The sequence below is a fragment of the Lissotriton helveticus genome, chromosome 1_1 (assembly GCF_964261635.1).
Source record: "Lissotriton helveticus chromosome 1_1, aLisHel1.1, whole genome shotgun sequence".
In the NCBI taxonomy this organism is placed as follows: domain Eukaryota; kingdom Metazoa; phylum Chordata; class Amphibia; order Caudata; family Salamandridae; genus Lissotriton; species Lissotriton helveticus.
The window spans coordinates 296,642,187-296,663,735 of NC_136057.1; the positions used below are offsets into that span (position 1 = coordinate 296,642,187).

The 21,549-nt window shown below is 47.5% G+C and overlaps 1 protein-coding gene across 3 annotated transcripts in view; it reads right to left on the reverse strand.

The window, feature by feature from the left end:
* The window catches only part of LARGE1 (LARGE xylosyl- and glucuronyltransferase 1), a 1,129,206-nt gene that overhangs the window by 829,549 nt on the left and 278,108 nt on the right, over positions 1-21,549 (reverse strand). For all 3 annotated transcript variants that reach the window (XM_078669611.1, XM_078669686.1, XM_078669758.1), the window contains exon 2: positions 17,655-17,828. In XM_078669611.1, coding sequence (XP_078525737.1) covers positions 17,655-17,760 — 106 coding nt within the window. In that variant the 5' untranslated portion in view covers positions 17,761-17,828. The remainder of the gene's footprint in view (positions 1-17,654; positions 17,829-21,549) is intronic.

Below are 21,549 nucleotides of genomic sequence, written 5' to 3' on the forward strand. Positions count from 1 at the left end.
TAGTAAAGAAAGGGTCCAAAATATGGCCCCCAGAGTGAGTGGGCAGGGTAACTAGTTGAACAAGTTGTAGGGCTTCAAGGTCCGCGAGCAGAGAATCTATGCCCGTGGACGTCTTACGGTCGAAGTGAATGTTAAGGTCCCCTGTGATGTTAAAATTAGCACAGCTAGGTACAAGAGAGCTTACCATATCTGCAAAAGCAGCCTTAAAGACTGTCATTGCCTGGTGGACGGTAGATGAGAATACCGCTAAAGGTAAAATGATGACTAAAGGTCACTTTAAAAAGGGCACTCTCACAGGCTGACAAAGCCAGTGGTTTCCAAACCGAAGGGAAGCAAGATTTTACAGCCATGGCGATGCCGCCCCCCCTCGTTGGCCGGTTCAAAGTGCAAACCGTATACTCAGGTGGAAATGTAAGGTTAAGGATGGCGGCATCAGAATCTTGTAGCCAGGTTTCGGTAAGGAAGAGTATATCGGGCGAATCCTTAATTAAAAGGTTTGCTGTGTTAACGTGTAAAAAATGTCAAAATAATGAAATGATATTGTCACAAAATGTGCTGCAATAAACCACATAATTTGCCTTTACTTGCTGTATAACTTGGTCAACTGCGATATCATTTGTTACTCGTGTTACCTAATTCCTGTGATCCTGGTAATAATACTCTGCAAAACAGTCATTATTGTTATTAGGAATATGCTCGCTGTAACAACTAAAGGTTTAAGAAGCTTTCTCTGCCGCCTTAGTGAAAAAAAACAACAACACCGTTTGACAGCCTATTGTGACATGAATTATGAGCACCTTCAGATGAGCTCAGCAACCGCAGAAAAAGTGGTCTCATTTATTTTCAGATTGGTAAGTGGTCCACCATTACAGGAGTCAGCACGGGCCAAAGCAGGCATTTATTGTCAGTTAATGCCTTTTTTCTGAGTCAGCTAATGCACTAGAACAACATCAACACTCCATGTAGAGCTGCTCATGTACAGTGGTTAATTTGTAAAAAAAATAAGCGCATAGAACATCTACTCATGGATTGCAGTGACATAATACAAATTATTTCCTACAAGTGAAATTCGGTAGAGAACCGGTATAGGCTAAGCCAGGGCAGACTATAAGCCACGCCTCACTAAGGGTCCTTTTAATTTCTTTTTCTTACTTTCTTGAACTATAGTACACTTTGTAGTATGGTATTTTTTTCTTTGTGTTTGATTATTCTTTTGTTCAAGGAAGCAACCAATAAAAAACTTTTTAACACGAAAAAATAAGTGCAGAGGCTCTCATCGGGAGGAAGCTTATCCCAGACCATTTCTCCTGTTAACACTGCCTAGAATAGAACCAACTACTAACCATGAAATAGGGGAGGGGGTGTGGCGTAATGGCCAGAACTGCCGACTTCGGCACTGGGGAACCAGGTTCGAATCTCGGCGTCGTCCCAACATCTTGTGATTCTGGGCACATCACTTAATCTCCCCGTGCATAGCATAAATGAATGTGTTCTTAACAGGTGATCATGAAAAGTGCTGGTGTTGATGATTAAGTGCCCGTGCTAAGCAGCAGCTCAAATTAAGCACTGCTCATGTCCTTGTGCGCTGGTTAGCGGTCAGGTGACCTGTACAAAGGGCTAGTCAGTTTTAGAGCAAATCAAAAGGGAGAGAGAGGACTAGGTAAGCCAGTCCGGGTCCCCTGGTTATATGTAGAAATATCAATATAGGACTAGCTACGTTGTATTTAGTGGAACTCAGAAGGTATATCTGCGGGCAAACCCTTAGGTTTGGACATGAAGCCCTCACACACCAACCTAGTTGGTGTCATGCTTCATCATCGGGCCCACCACAGTGACACCGAATGTGTCCCGGGTGTGCTGCGACTCCAGATTACTGAGGAGCTGGTATTCTTGCTGAGTGTGCAGTGCTAGTGAGAATGAGGGTGAAAGGTTAAAAGCTATACAGGTGGTCCCAGTTCCCGAGGGTAAAAGGTAAATTTAATACCTGGGCCCCTGTTAGCAAGATAAAAAGGCTGTGGACGATATGGAGTGTATTAAGAGCTCCTACGTCCTTGTGGTCTACATGTTTCAGCCAGGCCTTTTGATTAAAACTGGCTTTCCTCAGGACCAATGAGTATGTGTAAGTGATGGTAAACTATATTAAGTGACAGTGTGTGGTGAAAAAGTGTTGCACTCGCTAAGGTGCCGTACGTGTAAGAGGGGGATTCCCTCTACTTTACTGTACATAAAACACAAAGACAATACAGACATACAAGGAGAACCAATGAGAATGGTATATACCAAAACACAACATATGGCCGACTTCTAGTGTGCGTGAGCGACCTAGAGCGGCAGAGAACTTAGCCATGAGTGGTTGCCATGGCTAAGGTGAACTATGGCGGTAAAGTATTACACGCGGTGGCAGTGGTGGGCTACACAGCGAAACAAGCATAGCGTGAGGTACAGGTAAGTATGGTACATAATTCCTCACACTTGCTACTTGCTGTTAAAGCCTCATGGGTCACTTGGCAGGGAGGGAGAGAAGACCCTAAATGTTTTAAAAGGTCAAAGTTAGGATGGTACCTGTGGGAAGAAAATGCTGCTTACCCAGAGCGTCGTGTAGAGATCACTCGTTTACTCACGGTATTTCCGATCAGCGTGCTCCTGCGACCTATCGTCCTGCTCCAGTGTCCCGAGTGAACTGTGCATGGATCAGGTAAGGGCTTAAGTAGCCGGTTCAATTGGTATCACCTGGAGAGGGGAGAGGGTGCGGTCGCGCTGGCTAGTAGTGCGCATGCGCTGGTAGCTAGCGGCACTGGTGCTGCGCATGCGCATTGTGCGATTGTAGCGGTTGTAGCGCATGCGCGATGGGAGGCCTTGGCACTATGCAATAGCGCATGCGCCTCGGTACCCGGAGTGGTACAGCATTGATATTGACATGTGCACTCTAGTGCGTGCGCCATGTGGGGGAAATTAAAAAGGCCCGTGAGGGACCAATGAAGTTAACAAAAGTTGAGAAAGCAACAATAGCGAAGGGAGGCCTCTGGGCAAATAGGGCAACTACAGAGTAGGGACAGTCCACGAGTCTGAGCGCAGACAGGGACACAGACCACTTACATGGAGGTATTTATCTCGCTAGAGCATTCCACGGGATAGAATCATTAAGCCCCTCTCTATGGGTAGAAAGGCGATAAATCCAGCGTTGCTCTTTAGAGAGCAGAGTTTTCTCATCGCAACATGAAGGTGCGAATTGTTCGATGACTGTCCAGGTGAAGTCGTTTGGGGTGTGATTTTGCACGATGAAGTGTTGGGTTAGCTTGCTGATATTCTTGCCACAGCGCATTGTGCTCCTGTGCTCGGTCATCCTGGTTCTGACTTTTCTGGTAGTCATACCGATGTATCTCAGACCGCAGCGGCAGGTGATTAGGTATATTAGGTTAGACGAGTTACAATTAGTAAATTGCCTTTGTGTCCAGGTTTTACCAGTTTCAAGTGACAATGTTTTCGAAGGGGTAGTCAGGTGGCAGACGCTGCAATTGTAACATGGTTGGTGGCCTGTTAGTTCTGGTAGACCCCATGCATTCAAAATTGTCTGACCTGTTGGTTGTGTCTTTCTGGGTCTCGTGGAAACCAGCTGGTCCCTCAGATTTTGTGCTCTCTTGTATGCGAACCGGGGTGGTTCCCAGTTCCTTGTACCCGAATTAATGATCTTCCAATTTTTACGAATTATGCTGGAGACCTGGTTTGAGGCGGTATTGTAGGTGGTGACGCATGTCATCAAGGGAGTTTCTGGTGGTCTGACAACAGTTTCAAGGAGGGCCTCCCTGTTCTGGTTGCGTGCTCGCTTGCAAGATTTTGAAATGATTCTAGTTGGGTAACCACGGTCTTCCAACTTGTGGACCAAGGCTTTGGACTGGTGTTTGAAGTCATGGAGGTTGCTGCAGTTCCGGCGTATGCGCAGGAACTGCCCAAATGGCAGATTCTCCCTCAAGGGTCTGGGGTGGAAACTGTCAAAGCGTAACAATGAGTTCCTGGATGTTGGTTTGTAATGAGTGGTTGTTGTCAAACCTCCTTGATCAGCTCTTATGTTGAGGTCTAGGAACGCTAGTTCCGTGGGGCTGCTAGTGCAGGTGAACTTGAGGAATGGATCAAGGTTATTGATCCACGTGAGGAAATCTTTCAGTGTCTCCTCATTGCCCTCCCAGACAATGAGAATATCGTCAATATAACGACGCCAAATTGTTATATTCGCTGAGTAGGGGTTCGTGGGGGCTTCGATGTTGGTCTGTTCAAAATGGTGGACATATAGCCCCGCCACGCTCGGCGCAAAGACACTGCCCATCGAGGTACCATTAGTTTGCAGGAAGAATGTGTCCTCATATTTGAAATAGTTCTCTTTTAATGCCAAGGTGGCGCAGTCCAGGATGAAGTGACGAGGTGTGTGATGTTGCCAGTCAATCTCCATCAGGACATCGTGGAGTACCTTCAATGTGGCATCCTGGGGGAGGCTCGTATAAAGACTCTCCACGTCCAATCCAACCAAAAGATGTTTTTCGCTGTCGAAACTAACATCTTTGATGATGTTAAGGAGATGCTTCGTGTCTTGGATGTAGGATCGAGTTTTCTGGACTAGCGGGTACAACGTAGCTAGTCCTATATTGATATTTCTACATATAACCAGGGGACCCGGACTGGCTTACCTAGTCCTCTCTCTCCCTTTTGATTTGCTGACATTTGGCAGCGCGCAGCTGCGAGAGACACCTGATACAAGATGGCACAAAACACAGGCCTAACCTTTACCGAGGAAGACGTCACTGAAATCCTCGATGACCCCTCACTCTTGGCAGATTTCAACACAGCAACAACAATAGCGCAAACTACAGACTGGGACACTCTTACTGAGAAAAAGCGTAACAGGATACGCACCATTTTGCATGGCGTCATCCTCGCACAGTATCTAAGGACCAATACAGCGCCTAAAGGCTTATTAGTCACCAACGCCCCAAGAATATTCCTTGACGATGTCACCTTCAGGAAAGACTGGGCCCAGATAGCCTGGCACTGCACCAGGGACTGGCTTATCCTGATAATAAAAACTGCCAAACGTCTTTCAGACGCAGTTATAATAGAGATCCAAGCTACTGAGACTCATTTCAAGACTACTCTGACAGGATACAAAAAGAAATTGGAAGATCAGAATCGAGAGATGAACGATTACAAAGAATACCTAACCCAAACTAAGATAAAGAAATTTGAAAAGGACCTCAAAAATTTCAGCTATCTAAAAACTTATCCTTATGCTGATGATGCGTACACTGCACCCACAAGAGGCCAGAACACTGATAGCTCGGGCGACAACAGCTCCATCTCTAGCGGCTCCAGCAATGGATCCTATAAAACTAGAGGGAGAGGCCGTGGAGGGAAGCAACAAACACAACCATGGCAAGGCCCCCCACAATTCCAGAATTTCGGACCTCCTCCTTTTGGACCAATGCCTCCATACTATGGATATCCACCACTATACCCGCCTGGCCAGATGCCATACTACCAGAACAACCCAAACCAACGGTATCCTTTTTTAGGCCAAGGCCGCAGACCTCGTGGCAAGAGAAGGAATCCGCCACAGCAGGTACAGTGGGCACCCCAACCAGCACAGTGGTCAACAGAAGAAGACCCAGTCAGTGCCAACACAAGGAACAAAGCCAAAGAACAAGCGGGCCCGAGCAAATGACTGAACCATCTAATAGCCTAGTATTCAATCTTTCTGATATACCCCTCACCAATGAGGAGACCAATGTCCTGAACAAAGGGCTGTCTTTCGTTCCGACCACCAGACTAGATACTTTCAAACTCCACGTCGAACTGACCGAGTTTTTCAGAAAACTGAGGTTAAAAGCGTTTTTTGAGAACAAGGAGAAACCAATTGACCCAGCAATCACTAACGAAACAGGGCTGAAACTCAAATCCAACTTCACACCGCCACCTGCCACCGTGCCAGTAGAGATCAGCACCTTCGAGTTGGCAGTATACTCAGAAGTCGAGAAATTACAACCCCAAAACCATTTCAATAATCTTTCATTCCGAGATAGAGAAATCGTCAAGAAACTTCAGAATGACCCTACTCGCATTATAAAACCAGCAGACAAAGGTGGCGGGATAGTCATCATGAATAAAAGCGACTACGACACAGAATGCCGCAGACTTTTAAGCGACACTCGCAACTACAAGAAATTACAGAGAGATCCATCTAAAGATCTACAAAAAAAGATCATAGAACTAGTGCAGGAGGCGTCTGACGCAGAATACATCTCTAAGCAAGAGGCTGAATATCTCAACACACGTGATGCGAAGGTACCCTACTTCTACATCATGCCCAAGGTACACAAAGGGGTAACCCCACCACCGGGCAGACCTATAGTGTCTGGGATAAAATCCCTCCTAGAACCGCTGTCACGGTTCTGTGATCACTACCTGAACCCGCTAGTCCAGAAAACTCGATCCTACATCCAAGACACGAAGCATCTCCTTAACATCATCAAAGATGTTAGTTTCGACAGCGAAAAACATCTTTTGGTTGGATTGGACGTGGAGAGTCTTTATACGAGCCTCCCCCAGGATGCCACATTGAAGGTACTCCACGATGTCCTGATGGAGATTGACTGGCAACATCACACACCTCGTCACTTCATCCTGGACTGCGCCACCTTGGCATTAAAAGAGAACTATTTCAAATATGAGGACACATTCTTCCTGCAAACTAATGGTACCTCGATGGGCAGTGTCTTTGCGCCGAGCGTGGCGGGGCTATATGTCCACCATTTTGAACAGACCAACATCGAAGCCCCCACGAACCCCTACTCAGCGAATATAACAATTTGGCGTCGTTATATTGACGATATTCTCATTGTCTGGGAGGGCAATGAGGAGACACTGAAAGATTTCCTCACGTGGATCAATAACCTTGATCCATTCCTCAAGTTCACCTGCACTAGCAGCCCCACGGAACTAGCGTTCCTAGACCTCAACATAAGAGCTGATCAAGGAGGTTTGACAACAACCACTCATTACAAACCAACATCCAGGAACTCATTGTTACGCTTTGACAGTTTCCACCCCAGACCCTTGAGGGAGAATCTGCCATTTGGGCAGTTCCTGCGCATACGCCGGAACTGCAGCAACCTCCATGACTTCAAACACCAGTCCAAAGCCTTGGTCCACAAGTTGGAAGACCGTGGTTACCCAACTAGAATCATTTCAAAATCTTGCAAGCGAGCACGCAACCAGAACAGGGAGGCCCTCCTTGAAACTGTTGTCAGACCACCAGAAACTCCCTTGATGACATGCGTCACCACCTACAATACCGCCTCAAACCAGGTCTCCAGCATAATTCGTAAAAATTGGAAGATCATTAATTCGGGTACAAGGAACTGGGAACCACCCCGGTTCGCATACAAGAGAGCACAAAATCTGAGGGACCAGCTGGTTTCCACGAGACCCAGAAAGACACAACCAACAGGTCAGACAATTTTGAATGCATGGGGTCTACCAGAACTAACAGGCCACCAACCATGTTACAATTGCAGCGTCTGCCACCTGACTACCCCTTCGAAAACATTGTCACTTGAAACTGGTAAAACCTGGACACAAAGGCAATTTACTAATTGTAACTCGTCTAACCTAATATACCTAATCACCTGCCGCTGCGGTCTGAGATACATCGGTATGACTACCAGAAAAGTCAGAACCAGGATGACCGAGCACAGGAGCACAATGCGCTGTGGCAAGAATATCAGCAAGCTAACCCAACACTTCATCGTGCAAAATCACACCCCAAACGACTTCACCTGGACAGTCATCGAACAATTCGCACCTTCATGTTGCGATGAGAAAACTCTGCTCTCTAAAGAGCAACGCTGGATTTATCGCCTTTCTACCCATAGAGAGGGGCTTAATGATTCTATCCCGTGGAATGCTCTAGCGAGATAAATACCTCCATGTAAGTGGTCTGTGTCCCTGTCTGCGCTCAGACTCGTGGACTGTCCCTACTCTGTAGTTGCCCTATTTGCCCAGAGGCCTCCCTTCGCTATTGTTGCTTTCTCAACTTTTGTTAACTTCATTGGTCCCTCACGGGCCTTTTTAATTTCCCCCACATGGCGCACGCACTAGAGTGCACATGTCAATATCAATGCTGTACCACTCCGGGTACCGAGGCGCATGCGCTATTGCATAGTGCCAAGGCCTCCCATCGCGCATGCGCTACAACCGCTACAATCGCACAATGCGCATGCGCAGCACCAGTGCCGCTAGCTACCAGCGCATGCGCACTACTAGCCAGCGCGACCGCACCCTCTCCCCTCTCCAGGTGATACCAATTGAACCGGCTACTTAAGCCCTTACCTGATCCATGCACAGTTCACTCGGGACACTGGAGCAGGACGATAGGTCGCAGGAGCACGCTGATCGGAAATACCGTGAGTAAACGAGTGATCTCTACACGACGCTCTGGGTAAGCAGCATTTTCTTCCCACAGGTACCATCCTAACTTTGACCTTTTAAAACATTTAGGGTCTTCTCTCCCTCCCTGCCAAGTGACCCATGAGGCTTTAACAGCAAGTAGCAAGTGTGAGGAATTATGTACCATACTTACCTGTACCTCACGCTATGCTTGTTTCGCTATGTAGCCCACCACTGCCACCGCGTGTAATACTTTACCGCCATAGTTCACCTTAGCCATGGCAACCACTCATGGCTAAGTTCTCTGCCGCTCTAGGTCGCTCACGCACACTAGAAGTCGGCCATATGTTGTGTTTTGGTATATACCATTCTCATTGGTTCTCCTTGTATGTCTGTATTGTCTTTGTGTTTTATGTACAGTAAAGTAGAGGGAATCCCCCTCTTACACGTACGGCACCTTAGCGAGTGCAACACTTTTTCACCACACACTGTCACTTAATATAGTTTACCATCACTTACACATACTCATTGGTCCTGAGGAAAGCCAGTTTTAATCAAAAGGCCTGGCTGAAACATGTAGACCACAAGGACGTAGGAGCTCTTAATACACTCCATATCGTCCACAGCCTTTTTATCTTGCTAACAGGGGCCCAGGTATTAAATTTACCTTTTACCCTCGGGAACTGGGACCACCTGTATAGCTTTTAACCTTTCACCCTCATTCTCACTAGCACTGCACACTCAGCAAGAATACCAGCTCCTCAGTAATCTGGAGTCGCAGCACACCCGGGACACATTCGGTGTCACTGTGGTGGGCCCGATGATGAAGCATGACACCAACTAGGTTGGTGTGTGAGGGCTTCATGTCCAAACCTAAGGGTTTGCCCGCAGATATACCTTCTGAGTTCCACTAAATACAACGTAGCTAGTCCTATATTGATATTTCTACATATAACCAGGGGACCCGGACTGGCTTACCTAGTCCTCTCTCTCCCTTTTGATTTGCTGACATTTGGCAGCGCGCAGCTGCGAGAGACACCTGATACAAGATGGCACAAAACACAGGCCTAACCTTTACCGAGGAAGACGTCACTGAAATCCTCGATGACCCCTCACTCTTGGCAGATTTCAACACAGCAACAACAATAGCGCAAACTACAGACTGGGACACTCTTACTGAGAAAAAGCGTAACAGGATACGCACCATTTTGCATGGCGTCATCCTCGCACAGTATCTAAGGACCAATACAGCGCCTAAAGGCTTATTAGTCACCAACGCCCCAAGAATATTCCTTGACGATGTCACCTTCAGGAAAGACTGGGCCCAGATAGCCTGGCACTGCACCAGGGACTGGCTTATCCTGATAATAAAAACTGCCAAACGTCTTTCAGACGCAGTTATAATAGAGATCCAAGCTACTGAGACTCATTTCAAGACTACTCTGACAGGATACAAAAAGAAATTGGAAGATCAGAATCGAGAGATGAACGATTACAAAGAATACCTAACCCAAACTAAGATAAAGAAATTTGAAAAGGACCTCAAAAATTTCAGCTATCTAAAAACTTATCCTTATGCTGATGATGCGTACACTGCACCCACAAGAGGCCAGAACACTGATAGCTCGGGCGACAACAGCTCCATCTCTAGCGGCTCCAGCAATGGATCCTATAAAACTAGAGGGAGAGGCCGTGGAGGGAAGCAACAAACACAACCATGGCAAGGCCCCCCACAATTCCAGAATTTCGGACCTCCTCCTTTTGGACCAATGCCTCCATACTATGGATATCCACCACTATACCCGCCTGGCCAGATGCCATACTACCAGAACAACCCAAACCAACGGTATCCTTTTTTAGGCCAAGGCCGCAGACCTCGTGGCAAGAGAAGGAATCCGCCACAGCAGGTACAGTGGGCACCCCAACCAGCACAGTGGTCAACAGAAGAAGACCCAGTCAGTGCCAACACAAGGAACAAAGCCAAAGAACAAGCGGGCCCGAGCAAATGACTGAACCATCTAATAGCCTAGTATTCAATCTTTCTGATATACCCCTCACCAATGAGGAGACCAATGTCCTGAACAAAGGGCTGTCTTTCGTTCCGACCACCAGACTAGATACTTTCAAACTCCACGTCGAACTGACCGAGTTTTTCAGAAAACTGAGGTTAAAAGCGTTTTTTGAGAACAAGGAGAAACCAATTGACCCAGCAATCACTAACGAAACAGGGCTGAAACTCAAATCCAACTTCACACCGCCACCTGCCACCGTGCCAGTAGAGATCAGCACCTTCGAGTTGGCAGTATACTCAGAAGTCGAGAAATTACAACCCCAAAACCATTTCAATAATCTTTCATTCCGAGATAGAGAAATCGTCAAGAAACTTCAGAATGACCCTACTCGCATTATAAAACCAGCAGACAAAGGTGGCGGGATAGTCATCATGAATAAAAGCGACTACGACACAGAATGCCGCAGACTTTTAAGCGACACTCGCAACTACAAGAAATTACAGAGAGATCCATCTAAAGATCTACAAAAAAAGATCATAGAACTAGTGCAGGAGGCGTCTGACGCAGAATACATCTCTAAGCAAGAGGCTGAATATCTCAACACACGTGATGCGAAGGTACCCTACTTCTACATCATGCCCAAGGTACACAAAGGGGTAACCCCACCACCGGGCAGACCTATAGTGTCTGGGATAAAATCCCTCCTAGAACCGCTGTCACGGTTCTGTGATCACTACCTGAACCCGCTAGTCCAGAAAACTCGATCCTACATCCAAGACACGAAGCATCTCCTTAACATCATCAAAGATGTTAGTTTCGACAGCGAAAAACATCTTTTGGTTGGATTGGACGTGGAGAGTCTTTATACGAGCCTCCCCCAGGATGCCACATTGAAGGTACTCCACGATGTCCTGATGGAGATTGACTGGCAACATCACACACCTCGTCACTTCATCCTGGACTGCGCCACCTTGGCATTAAAAGAGAACTATTTCAAATATGAGGACACATTCTTCCTGCAAACTAATGGTACCTCGATGGGCAGTGTCTTTGCGCCGAGCGTGGCGGGGCTATATGTCCACCATTTTGAACAGACCAACATCGAAGCCCCCACGAACCCCTACTCAGCGAATATAACAATTTGGCGTCGTTATATTGACGATATTCTCATTGTCTGGGAGGGCAATGAGGAGACACTGAAAGATTTCCTCACGTGGATCAATAACCTTGATCCATTCCTCAAGTTCACCTGCACTAGCAGCCCCACGGAACTAGCGTTCCTAGACCTCAACATAAGAGCTGATCAAGGAGGTTTGACAACAACCACTCATTACAAACCAACATCCAGGAACTCATTGTTACGCTTTGACAGTTTCCACCCCAGACCCTTGAGGGAGAATCTGCCATTTGGGCAGTTCCTGCGCATACGCCGGAACTGCAGCAACCTCCATGACTTCAAACACCAGTCCAAAGCCTTGGTCCACAAGTTGGAAGACCGTGGTTACCCAACTAGAATCATTTCAAAATCTTGCAAGCGAGCACGCAACCAGAACAGGGAGGCCCTCCTTGAAACTGTTGTCAGACCACCAGAAACTCCCTTGATGACATGCGTCACCACCTACAATACCGCCTCAAACCAGGTCTCCAGCATAATTCGTAAAAATTGGAAGATCATTAATTCGGGTACAAGGAACTGGGAACCACCCCGGTTCGCATACAAGAGAGCACAAAATCTGAGGGACCAGCTGGTTTCCACGAGACCCAGAAAGACACAACCAACAGGTCAGACAATTTTGAATGCATGGGGTCTACCAGAACTAACAGGCCACCAACCATGTTACAATTGCAGCGTCTGCCACCTGACTACCCCTTCGAAAACATTGTCACTTGAAACTGGTAAAACCTGGACACAAAGGCAATTTACTAATTGTAACTCGTCTAACCTAATATACCTAATCACCTGCCGCTGCGGTCTGAGATACATCGGTATGACTACCAGAAAAGTCAGAACCAGGATGACCGAGCACAGGAGCACAATGCGCTGTGGCAAGAATATCAGCAAGCTAACCCAACACTTCATCGTGCAAAATCACACCCCAAACGACTTCACCTGGACAGTCATCGAACAATTCGCACCTTCATGTTGCAATGAGAAAACTCTGCTCTCTAAAGAGCAACGCTGGATTTATCGCCTTTCTACCCATAGAGAGGGGCTTAATGATTCTATCCCGTGGAATGCTCTAGCGAGATAAATACCTCCATGTAAGTGGTCTGTGTCCCTGTCTGCGCTCAGACTCGTGGACTGTCCCTACTCTGTAGTTGCCCTATTTGCCCAGAGGCCTCCCTTCGCTATTGTTGCTTTCTCAACTTTTGTTAACTTCATTGGTCCCTCACGGGCCTTTTTAATTTCCCCCACATGGCGCACGCACTAGAGTGCACATGTCAATATCAATGCTGTACCACTCCGGGTACCGAGGCGCATGCGCTATTGCATAGTGCCAAGGCCTCCCATCGCGCATGCGCTACAACCGCTACAATCGCACAATGCGCATGCGCAGCACCAGTGCCGCTAGCTACCAGCGCATGCGCACTACTAGCCAGCGCGACCGCACCCTCTCCCCTCTCCAGGTGATACCAATTGAACCGGCTACTTAAGCCCTTACCTGATCCATGCACAGTTCACTCGGGACACTGGAGCAGGACGATAGGTCGCAGGAGCACGCTGATCGGAAATACCGTGAGTAAACGAGTGATCTCTACACGACGCTCTGGGTAAGCAGCATTTTCTTCCCACAGGTACCATCCTAACTTTGACCTTTTAAAACATTTAGGGTCTTCTCTCCCTCCCTGCCAAGTGACCCATGAGGCTTTAACAGCAAGTAGCAAGTGTGAGGAATTATGTACCATACTTACCTGTACCTCACGCTATGCTTGTTTCGCTGTGTAGCCCACCACTGCCACCGCGTGTAATACTTTACCGCCATAGTTCACCTTAGCCATGGCAACCACTCATGGCTAAGTTCTCTGCCGCTCTAGGTCGCTCACGCACACTAGAAGTCGGCCATATGTTGTGTTTTGGTATATACCATTCTCATTGGTTCTCCTTGTATGTCTGTATTGTCTTTGTGTTTTATGTACAGTAAAGTAGAGGGAATCCCCCTCTTACACGTACGGCACCTTAGCGAGTGCAACACTTTTTCACCACACACTGTCACTTAATATAGTTTACCATCACTTACACATACTCATTGGTCCTGAGGAAAGCCAGTTTTAATCAAAAGGCCTGGCTGAAACATGTAGACCACAAGGACGTAGGAGCTCTTAATACACTCCATATCGTCCACAGCCTTTTTATCTTGCTAACAGGGGCCCAGGTATTAAATTTACCTTTTACCCTCGGGAACTGGGACCACCTGTATAGCTTTTAACCTTTCACCCTCATTCTCACTAGCACTGCACACTCAGCAAGAATACCAGCTCCTCAGTAATCTGGAGTCGCAGCACACCCGGGACACATTCGGTGTCACTGTGGTGGGCCCGATGATGAAGCATGACACCAACTAGGTTGGTGTGTGAGGGCTTCATGTCCAAACCTAAGGGTTTGCCCGCAGATATACCTTCTGAGTTCCACTAAATACAACGTAGCTAGTCCTATATTGATATTTCTAGTCAGTTTTAGAGACATTACAGTGTACAGGTAGTAACAGAACACCACCTCTGATTGGTGCAGTTTACGGTAGGTAATGCAGGACCTACCTGGAGCCGAGAACAGCTCTGAATGCTCAAAGAAATGTCAGCAACCTGCATCACATGGTTATTTATATTCACGCTGTAAACAATCATCAGTGGGTAAATCACACCGCAGGCTGACAGCAGTGCCAGGGTAGGCCTGGTACATTAAGCCTCTGAGTACACCAAGTGCTGACAGAGGGAAATGCAGAGCACAGGCTGTGATGGGTCCCTGCCGCATGCTTCCTGGCAGGAGATGAGAAGAAAGGCACAAAGCAGAGGTCTCCCAGGCAAGATTTCATCTTGAGCACAGAGCTTAGCTGAAGGGCTTTCAGCAGCACTCCCCTGGTGCACCCAAGACCCAGGTAAAGCAGTAGGGTTCAAAGTGTTTTTGAAGGACCCGCCGCCTTCTGGGAGAGAGGATGTCATAAGCCTCCTCCCGCCTTCAAGATCCTGCAACTACGCAGCCTCACTATCCCTTTTGCACAATTCAGGTAACTTTCTTTCAACAAATTTTCCCGCTATACCTCAAGCTGACCACTACACTTGAGTAGCCATCTAGGCCTGGTCACAGGGCCGGACTGGCCGTAGCGCGCACCGGGCGTTACCCCGGTGGGCCGCCAGGGTGAGGGACGGTTTGGGAGCCCTGGCGGGGCGTTGTTGTTCCCAGGCCCGGTTTTTATTGACCTCCTGTAACAAAAGCAGCTGCAGTGTTTTCCACACAAACTCTCCCCCCTCTCTCTTCTGATCCCCCTGCTCAATTGCCAGGGCCAGTTAGCGTAACCAGTCCGGCTCTGCCTGGTCATCACTGACCTCTGAGGAGGTGATAGAGGTTTCATCAGTATGGAGTAGCAGGGCCATGCCCCCCCAACGGCCTCCAGAAAAAAAAAGTCAATCACTTCCCAAGTGACTAACTCTCCTGGTGGGGAGGGCGGGCAGGAAAGAGGCAGCCCCAATGTGGCCTGGAGTCCTCCCATCTCCTGCCTGCTAGGAACATTATCACCAGTGTCCATGGTGACTACACAGGCTTGTATGCAACTTTTTTTTACTCCTTAGATCTTTGTTTTACGTGTACCTACGCCACTTCCTCCACTGAGCACACCCACCTTCATCTTGGTCAACGGCAGCGGTTACATAATTGCGGATAAAATGATTTCCTGGCGATTTCTTTCACTTAACAGTGTGTAACTGGGCCTTGGAGGTCATGGGTGCTGAACACACTGACCAGATTTAAAAAGACTAGAGCCATTCACCAGAGAGCATATCTTGGGTGTTGATGGGTGCCCTGATGCGACTGAAGCTTCAAGAATCGGGCCACGGGGAGGCGACCTGAATGGGTCTACGTCAGCTTTCTTTGTAATTACATTCCAGTACACCTTTATATCCATATCTTGTCCTAACTGAGGCCTTTGTTTTTTATAATGCCTATGTCTTGCCCCTTTTTGGGCCCCACCTTACATGTTACAATCCTCGTATTTAACCATCCTGCCATGAATGTTTTTAGGTCTGGCATTAGCTGAAGTCATTTTGATTTTACTAAAACTATATACTTACTATATTTACTTTTAGGGATTTTCACCGGGCCTTCTTTAAGCATCGGACTTTGTAGCGTCATTTTTCTTTCACCCACTACAGCTTGAGGCAGTGTGTCAGCCTATTTCAGTATGTGTGTATATATGTATGTATTGGTTTTACTTAGCACAAACATAGCTATGAAGTAACAGAGCCCTGTACATTAGTCAGGGGTTGGACGGCAATTTATAAGATTGTGTACATTAAGTGGGGATTACACAAATGCATTTTACACACATTACATTTCACATTTTGAGGCACAGGGAGATTAAGTGATTTGAATCACAGGATGTTGAGCCAAGTACAGACACCAGGATTTGATCCTGGGTCCCAGGTCATAAAAGCGGCAGCTCTAACCGATAGGCCACATTTTCTCAGTCACCAGTTAACTTCACTGTGAGAAGTAAGCACAACCACACAACACAGTTCATTTCTGTGCAAGGACTTACTATGGTGTGTGCTTTATGGACTAAAAAATGTTTTTGCGCTTAGCCAATTTTTTTTTTTAGATTGTTAGGACCAGACAGTTTCCCTAATAAAAGTTCTGCAAAACAAAACAAACATTGTTAATGCCAAATGTTGCCAGCCAGCACCAGACATATTGACTTTGCCACTGTCTGTTTCCAGTCGCAATACCCCTTTTCAGCATAAGCGCACTCACGCTGAATGCATAAAATATACTATAAACTTGTCCAGCTGCCCTTATGCACAGCTCCATCCCCACACTGGGCTGCCTTTAACACATCCCAAACTGCTCGTGCACCTTGCTTGCACATTGTGCCTTGAGCGTGCTTTGAGCTCATCTCTGTTGTGTGCGTATTACACATGCACAGCTGAAGGTTAGCCTGAAGTATTCAAAGCCTGAGGCAGTGCTTAATTTGTGAAAAAAGAAGTGCAGGTGCTGAAAATTTTGTCAAGGAAGCCATAGCTCACTTCTTCCTTCGGTAAACCCACTCTCAACACTCTCACTGCCTCAGTCTCTTATCTTCAACGGTCCTTTATTTGTTGTCTGTCCCCTAAGTCTTTGCTCTAAGAGTCTATTCTCTCCTCTCTCTAATTGTTTTCTATCATCTTTGTCACTCCTGGTGTGTTACCTTATTCCCTGTATTTCTGATTTGCCCTCTATTCCTTCTAGCCCTGCCCTTTTTCCTCTTCACTTTTATCCATGCTCTGCTCTCTCTCCCCTCGATCTTGGCTATTTACTGTCACTCTTCTAGCAGTGATTAGCTGTGTTTCCGTTTTATCATTTGTCTGCTTTTTTCCCTCTGTCCTGTCCTCTACATCCTTTCATTCTATCTTCTCTCTTCCTAATGTTCTCTCCTTCACATCATGGCTGCTTTCTCTTTGCATCTGATTTGTCTCAAAGAGGACATCATATGAAGAGAAGTTTCACAGATCTGGGCACATTTGGAAGGTACCTCTTATTTCTCAAACGAGACATGCTGAAGGAGCACTTTACCCTTCAACGAAGAAGGGGGAATGAGTGACTCCTATTTCGACTGCGGCAAAGAGACAAACACTGGCAAAGAGACAAAGATTGGAGAAAGCCACGGTGACAACATTGTTCTGGTGACATTCATTTCCTTGCAAACAAATGGTGTTCTAGCCAATGGGAAGCCATATCACTGTTGTTTAAGCCCTGCTTCAATCTGCTCCTACTCCACACTACCTCTTAAAATGGAAATCTATCACAGACTGTCCTTTCTCTTAACACAGAACCTTCTTGTTCACACATATGGATCTTTGTTCCCCAGATCTAAGTGCATCTCCAGAGCCATACATCCTTCTCTTGCATGAGAAGTTCTTTTGCTCATACTTGACACCCTACAAACTCCTCTTACCATTATGGAAAAACACAACTCCATATATAGAACATGGGTCTGTCAATAACACTGGGGGTTGCCTTACCTTCAAAGCTCCCAGCAAACAAGTAAATCCAAGTGACAGCCGGAACAAAGAGTAGGGTGAGCGAGGCAGCCAGGAACTTCCTTCTCCCCCTGCAGATCCCCAGCATCCTCTCTGAGTGGCGGGTCCGGTTCTAGGCAGGTAGCATGGCGGAGGCCTCCGCCCGCATGTCACCACCTGCACGACAAGGAGAAAGGGACATCACTTAGGAGGACCAGTGCAGAGCCTTGATGCCAACACTCACAATAAGCAGAAGAACTATATCCCAATGTGAGCATCAAGTAAACCATTGCGTATGTTACGACCAAAGTTCCATTCTACTACTGAATAACAAGCCTAAGAATATTGAGATACATGGATGTCGCGAACAAAATATCGAAGCCAAAAAATGCCGAAAGATAAGTGCTTCTAGAGATATATATCAAGGTACATATATGTAGAGTTGGGTATAGAAAATCTATATTTACTTTTCGATATTTTGGATTCAATATTGTGCCTTCGATATTTATATACCTCAATATTCTAGCTTCGATATTCCAGGAACACACCCCAAACTTGTTCCATTTGTGTAGCTTTGTGGAGCTTTCAAGATGTGGGCTCCCTTTTCACATGCTTTTAGAATTTCTCATTTACTAGAGTCACGTGTACTCCACATGTAATCCATACACTTGCTGTTATGCGAAATCTGTATTGCACGATTTATGTATGTACTGTATCTAACTCAAATGTTTCCAATATATATTTATATCCCGTAGCTATCTCAAATAGTGTCGTACATGCCATCATTATGGTTTTTTTACTCCACATTGAACACGTTGTACTGTACTGTAAAGCGCTATATACACTTATACCATATGTTCCTCAAAACTGTATCACCTGATGTCTACTGTATATTTCATTGTTCATACTGACACTATGTATCTATACGTTCTAAAGTAACTCATGCAGCTGCTGATGTGCAAAGGCTGTGAAGCGCTCTGATACCTTTGGGTCAAGTTTACGCTATACGAAACTCAAAAAATAAATAAATGTGATTCTGGCATTATGGTGCTCGGGCAATCCAATGGTGGTACATTATTGCAAATAAACACATTAGACAGAACTAAGCACATACATCTCAGAGGTACCGTATAAGAGGTGAGCGCAGAGTACATAGCAACACTTCAAGATGCACAAAAACAATGTATAACTGAAGAACACACAAAAGAATAAAAACAACACCTAGGGCTTTAAGTGGGGCGGGTCTCACCGCCTCTCTGCCTATTCCAATCATGGAGTCCCACTCTGCAACTCTTACCAATAGCTTGCTTAATCTCCACAACGGCCCCCACAACACTAAGGATGCCTGGCCTCCACCTTGGGGGTGCCCAGGAGTGGACACCTCACAGGGAAAGCCAGGAGGGGTTCCACAGCGGTATTCGTACAAGCGCCTTGAGACCCTTGCGGGTGAGTAGTGCGCTATACAAGTATCAATTTTTACATTTACCGTGCTGAGCACTGGCAGGTTTTTTTATAGGGGGACTTGAAAAGGCTCTCTATCGGGCTCTCTTTTGTGCCCTGGCACAGGTTGTCCATTTTTTCCAGACTGCAGTGACAGCAGGCATCGATGTGCACGTGCTCACACTGCTCACTTTTCACTAGTGGAGAAGTTACGACATGACGTCATGGAGGTGAGGTTATAAGGGAAGGGAAATCCTTGAAAGAGAGTCATTTTCTCTCTGGATTTCCCTTCTCTGTTTGAAACTCAGGAGCAGCAACATTGTCGTGGTGTCACCAGGGCTTTAAGTGGAAGCTTTTTCAATATTAAATACAACAAGCCAGAGTTGCTGCTTATGTATCTTATGCAACTAACAACCGTTGACAAAGCCAATAGTCCTGACTTGTTGTAGGTATGATGTCACTTGTCGTATCAGATATCTGGATACAATGACAGAAACAGCAAATTACAAGTCGGGCGGCACACTATGCTAAGCCCAGATGTTTAGGTTATGTGTTTTTGAGCCATGCCCTTAATTGCATTAGCCATGCCCCTTTGAGAGACCCCCCAGTTTTTTCATCCCACTTAAAGCCCTGACAACACCCTTCCACAGTTAGCCCTTTTGAAGGGATACAGTGAACCCCACCAACCCATCACACACTCCGGTCCCTCCAACACATATTTCAAGCTGGGCACTGCACACAGCAGTCCCCCCCCCCCCCCCCCCACCCCCATGGTACATACCTCAATCACTACAGGCTACTGCTATAGACACCAAACAATACTAACCCGATGAACAAAAATACGACGAACACTCCCACAAGTAAGTAGCTTCTGAATCCCAACTAACCTACTGATGACGCGCCTCGAACAACCAGAAATTAGATTCTGGCGTATGAAGGAAAGCTCGAAGCCAGGCAGGCGCCTGACCTCACTAACCACTGTCAAAAACAAGCGACTAACCATACACAGAGGAGTGTGTGAAACCCCCACACCACGAGGCTGCACTATTGGTAGAACACATGACATATAAATGACTGTGTCATCCAAGGACCATTTAAATGCCCCACATTGTGCTCTAGTTACCAATTCAGGAAGGGACTCAAACCTGTCTTTCCAACATAAGCAGCTAATAACAAGCATTGAAAATGCAATAGGTCTCGCAATAGAAGAGTTTGACATTTTTCGTTTTGCAAATGGATGAGTGGCGTTGCGTGGATGAGTGGCGTTGCGTGGATGAGTGGCGTTGCGTGGGTGAGTGGCGTTGCGTGGGTGAGTGGCGTTGCGTGGGTGAGTGGCGTTGCGTGTGTGGCGTTGCATGTGTGAGTGGCGTTGCATGTGTGAGTGGCGTTGCATGTGTGTGTGGCGTTGCGTGTGTGTGTGGCGTTGCGTGGGTGAGTGGCGTTGCGTGGGTGAGTGGCGTTGCGTGTGTGAGTGGCGTTGCGTGTGTGTGTGGCGTTGCGTGTGTGTGTGGCGTTGCGTGTGTGAGTGGCGTTGCGTGTGTGAGTGGCGTTGCGTGGGTGAGTGGCGTTGCGTGGGTGAGTGGCGTTGCGTGGGTGAGTGGCGTTGCGTGGGTGAGTGGCGTTGCGTGGGTGAGTGGCGTTGCGTGGGTGAGTGGCGTTGCGTGGGTGAGTGGCGTTGCGTGGGTGAGTGGCGTTGCGTGTGTGAGTGGCGTTGCGTGTGTGAGTGGCGTTGCATGTGTGAGTGGCGTTGCGTGTGTGAGTGGCGTTGCGTGTGTGAGTGGCGTTGCGTGTGTGAGTGGCGTTGCGTGTGTGAGTGGCGTTGCGTGTGTGTGTGGCGTTGCGTGTGTGTGTGGCGTTGCGTGTGTGTGTGGCGTTGCGTGTGTGTGTGGCGTTGCGTGTGTGTGTGGCGTTGCGTGTGTGTGTGGCGTTGCGTGTGTGTGTGGCGTTGCGTGTGTGTGTGGCGTTGCGTGTGTGAGTGGCGTTGCGTGTGTGAGTGGCGTTGCGTGTGTGAGTGGCGTTGCGTGTGTGAGTGGCGTTGCGTGTGTGAGTGGCGTTGCGTGGCTGAGTGGCGTTGCGTGGCTGAGTGGCGTTGCGTGGCTGAGTGGCGTTGCGTGGCTGAGTGGCGTTGCGTGGCTGAGTGGCGTTGCGTGGCTGAGTGGCGTTGCGTGGCTGAGTGGCGTTGCGTGGGTGAGTGGCGTTGCGTGGGTGAGTGGCGTTGCGTGGTTGAGTGGCGTTGCATGTGTGAGTGGCGTTGCATGTGTGAGTGGCGTTGCGTGTGTGAGTGGCGTTGCATGTGTGTGTGGCGTTGCGTGTGTGTGGCGTTGCGTGTGTGGCGTTGCGTGTGTGTGTGGCGTTGCGTGTGTGGCGTTGCGTGTGTGTGTGGCGTTGCGTGTGTGAGTGGCGTTGCGTGTGTGAGTGGCGTTGCGTGTGTGAGTGGCGTTGCGTGTGTGAGTGGCGT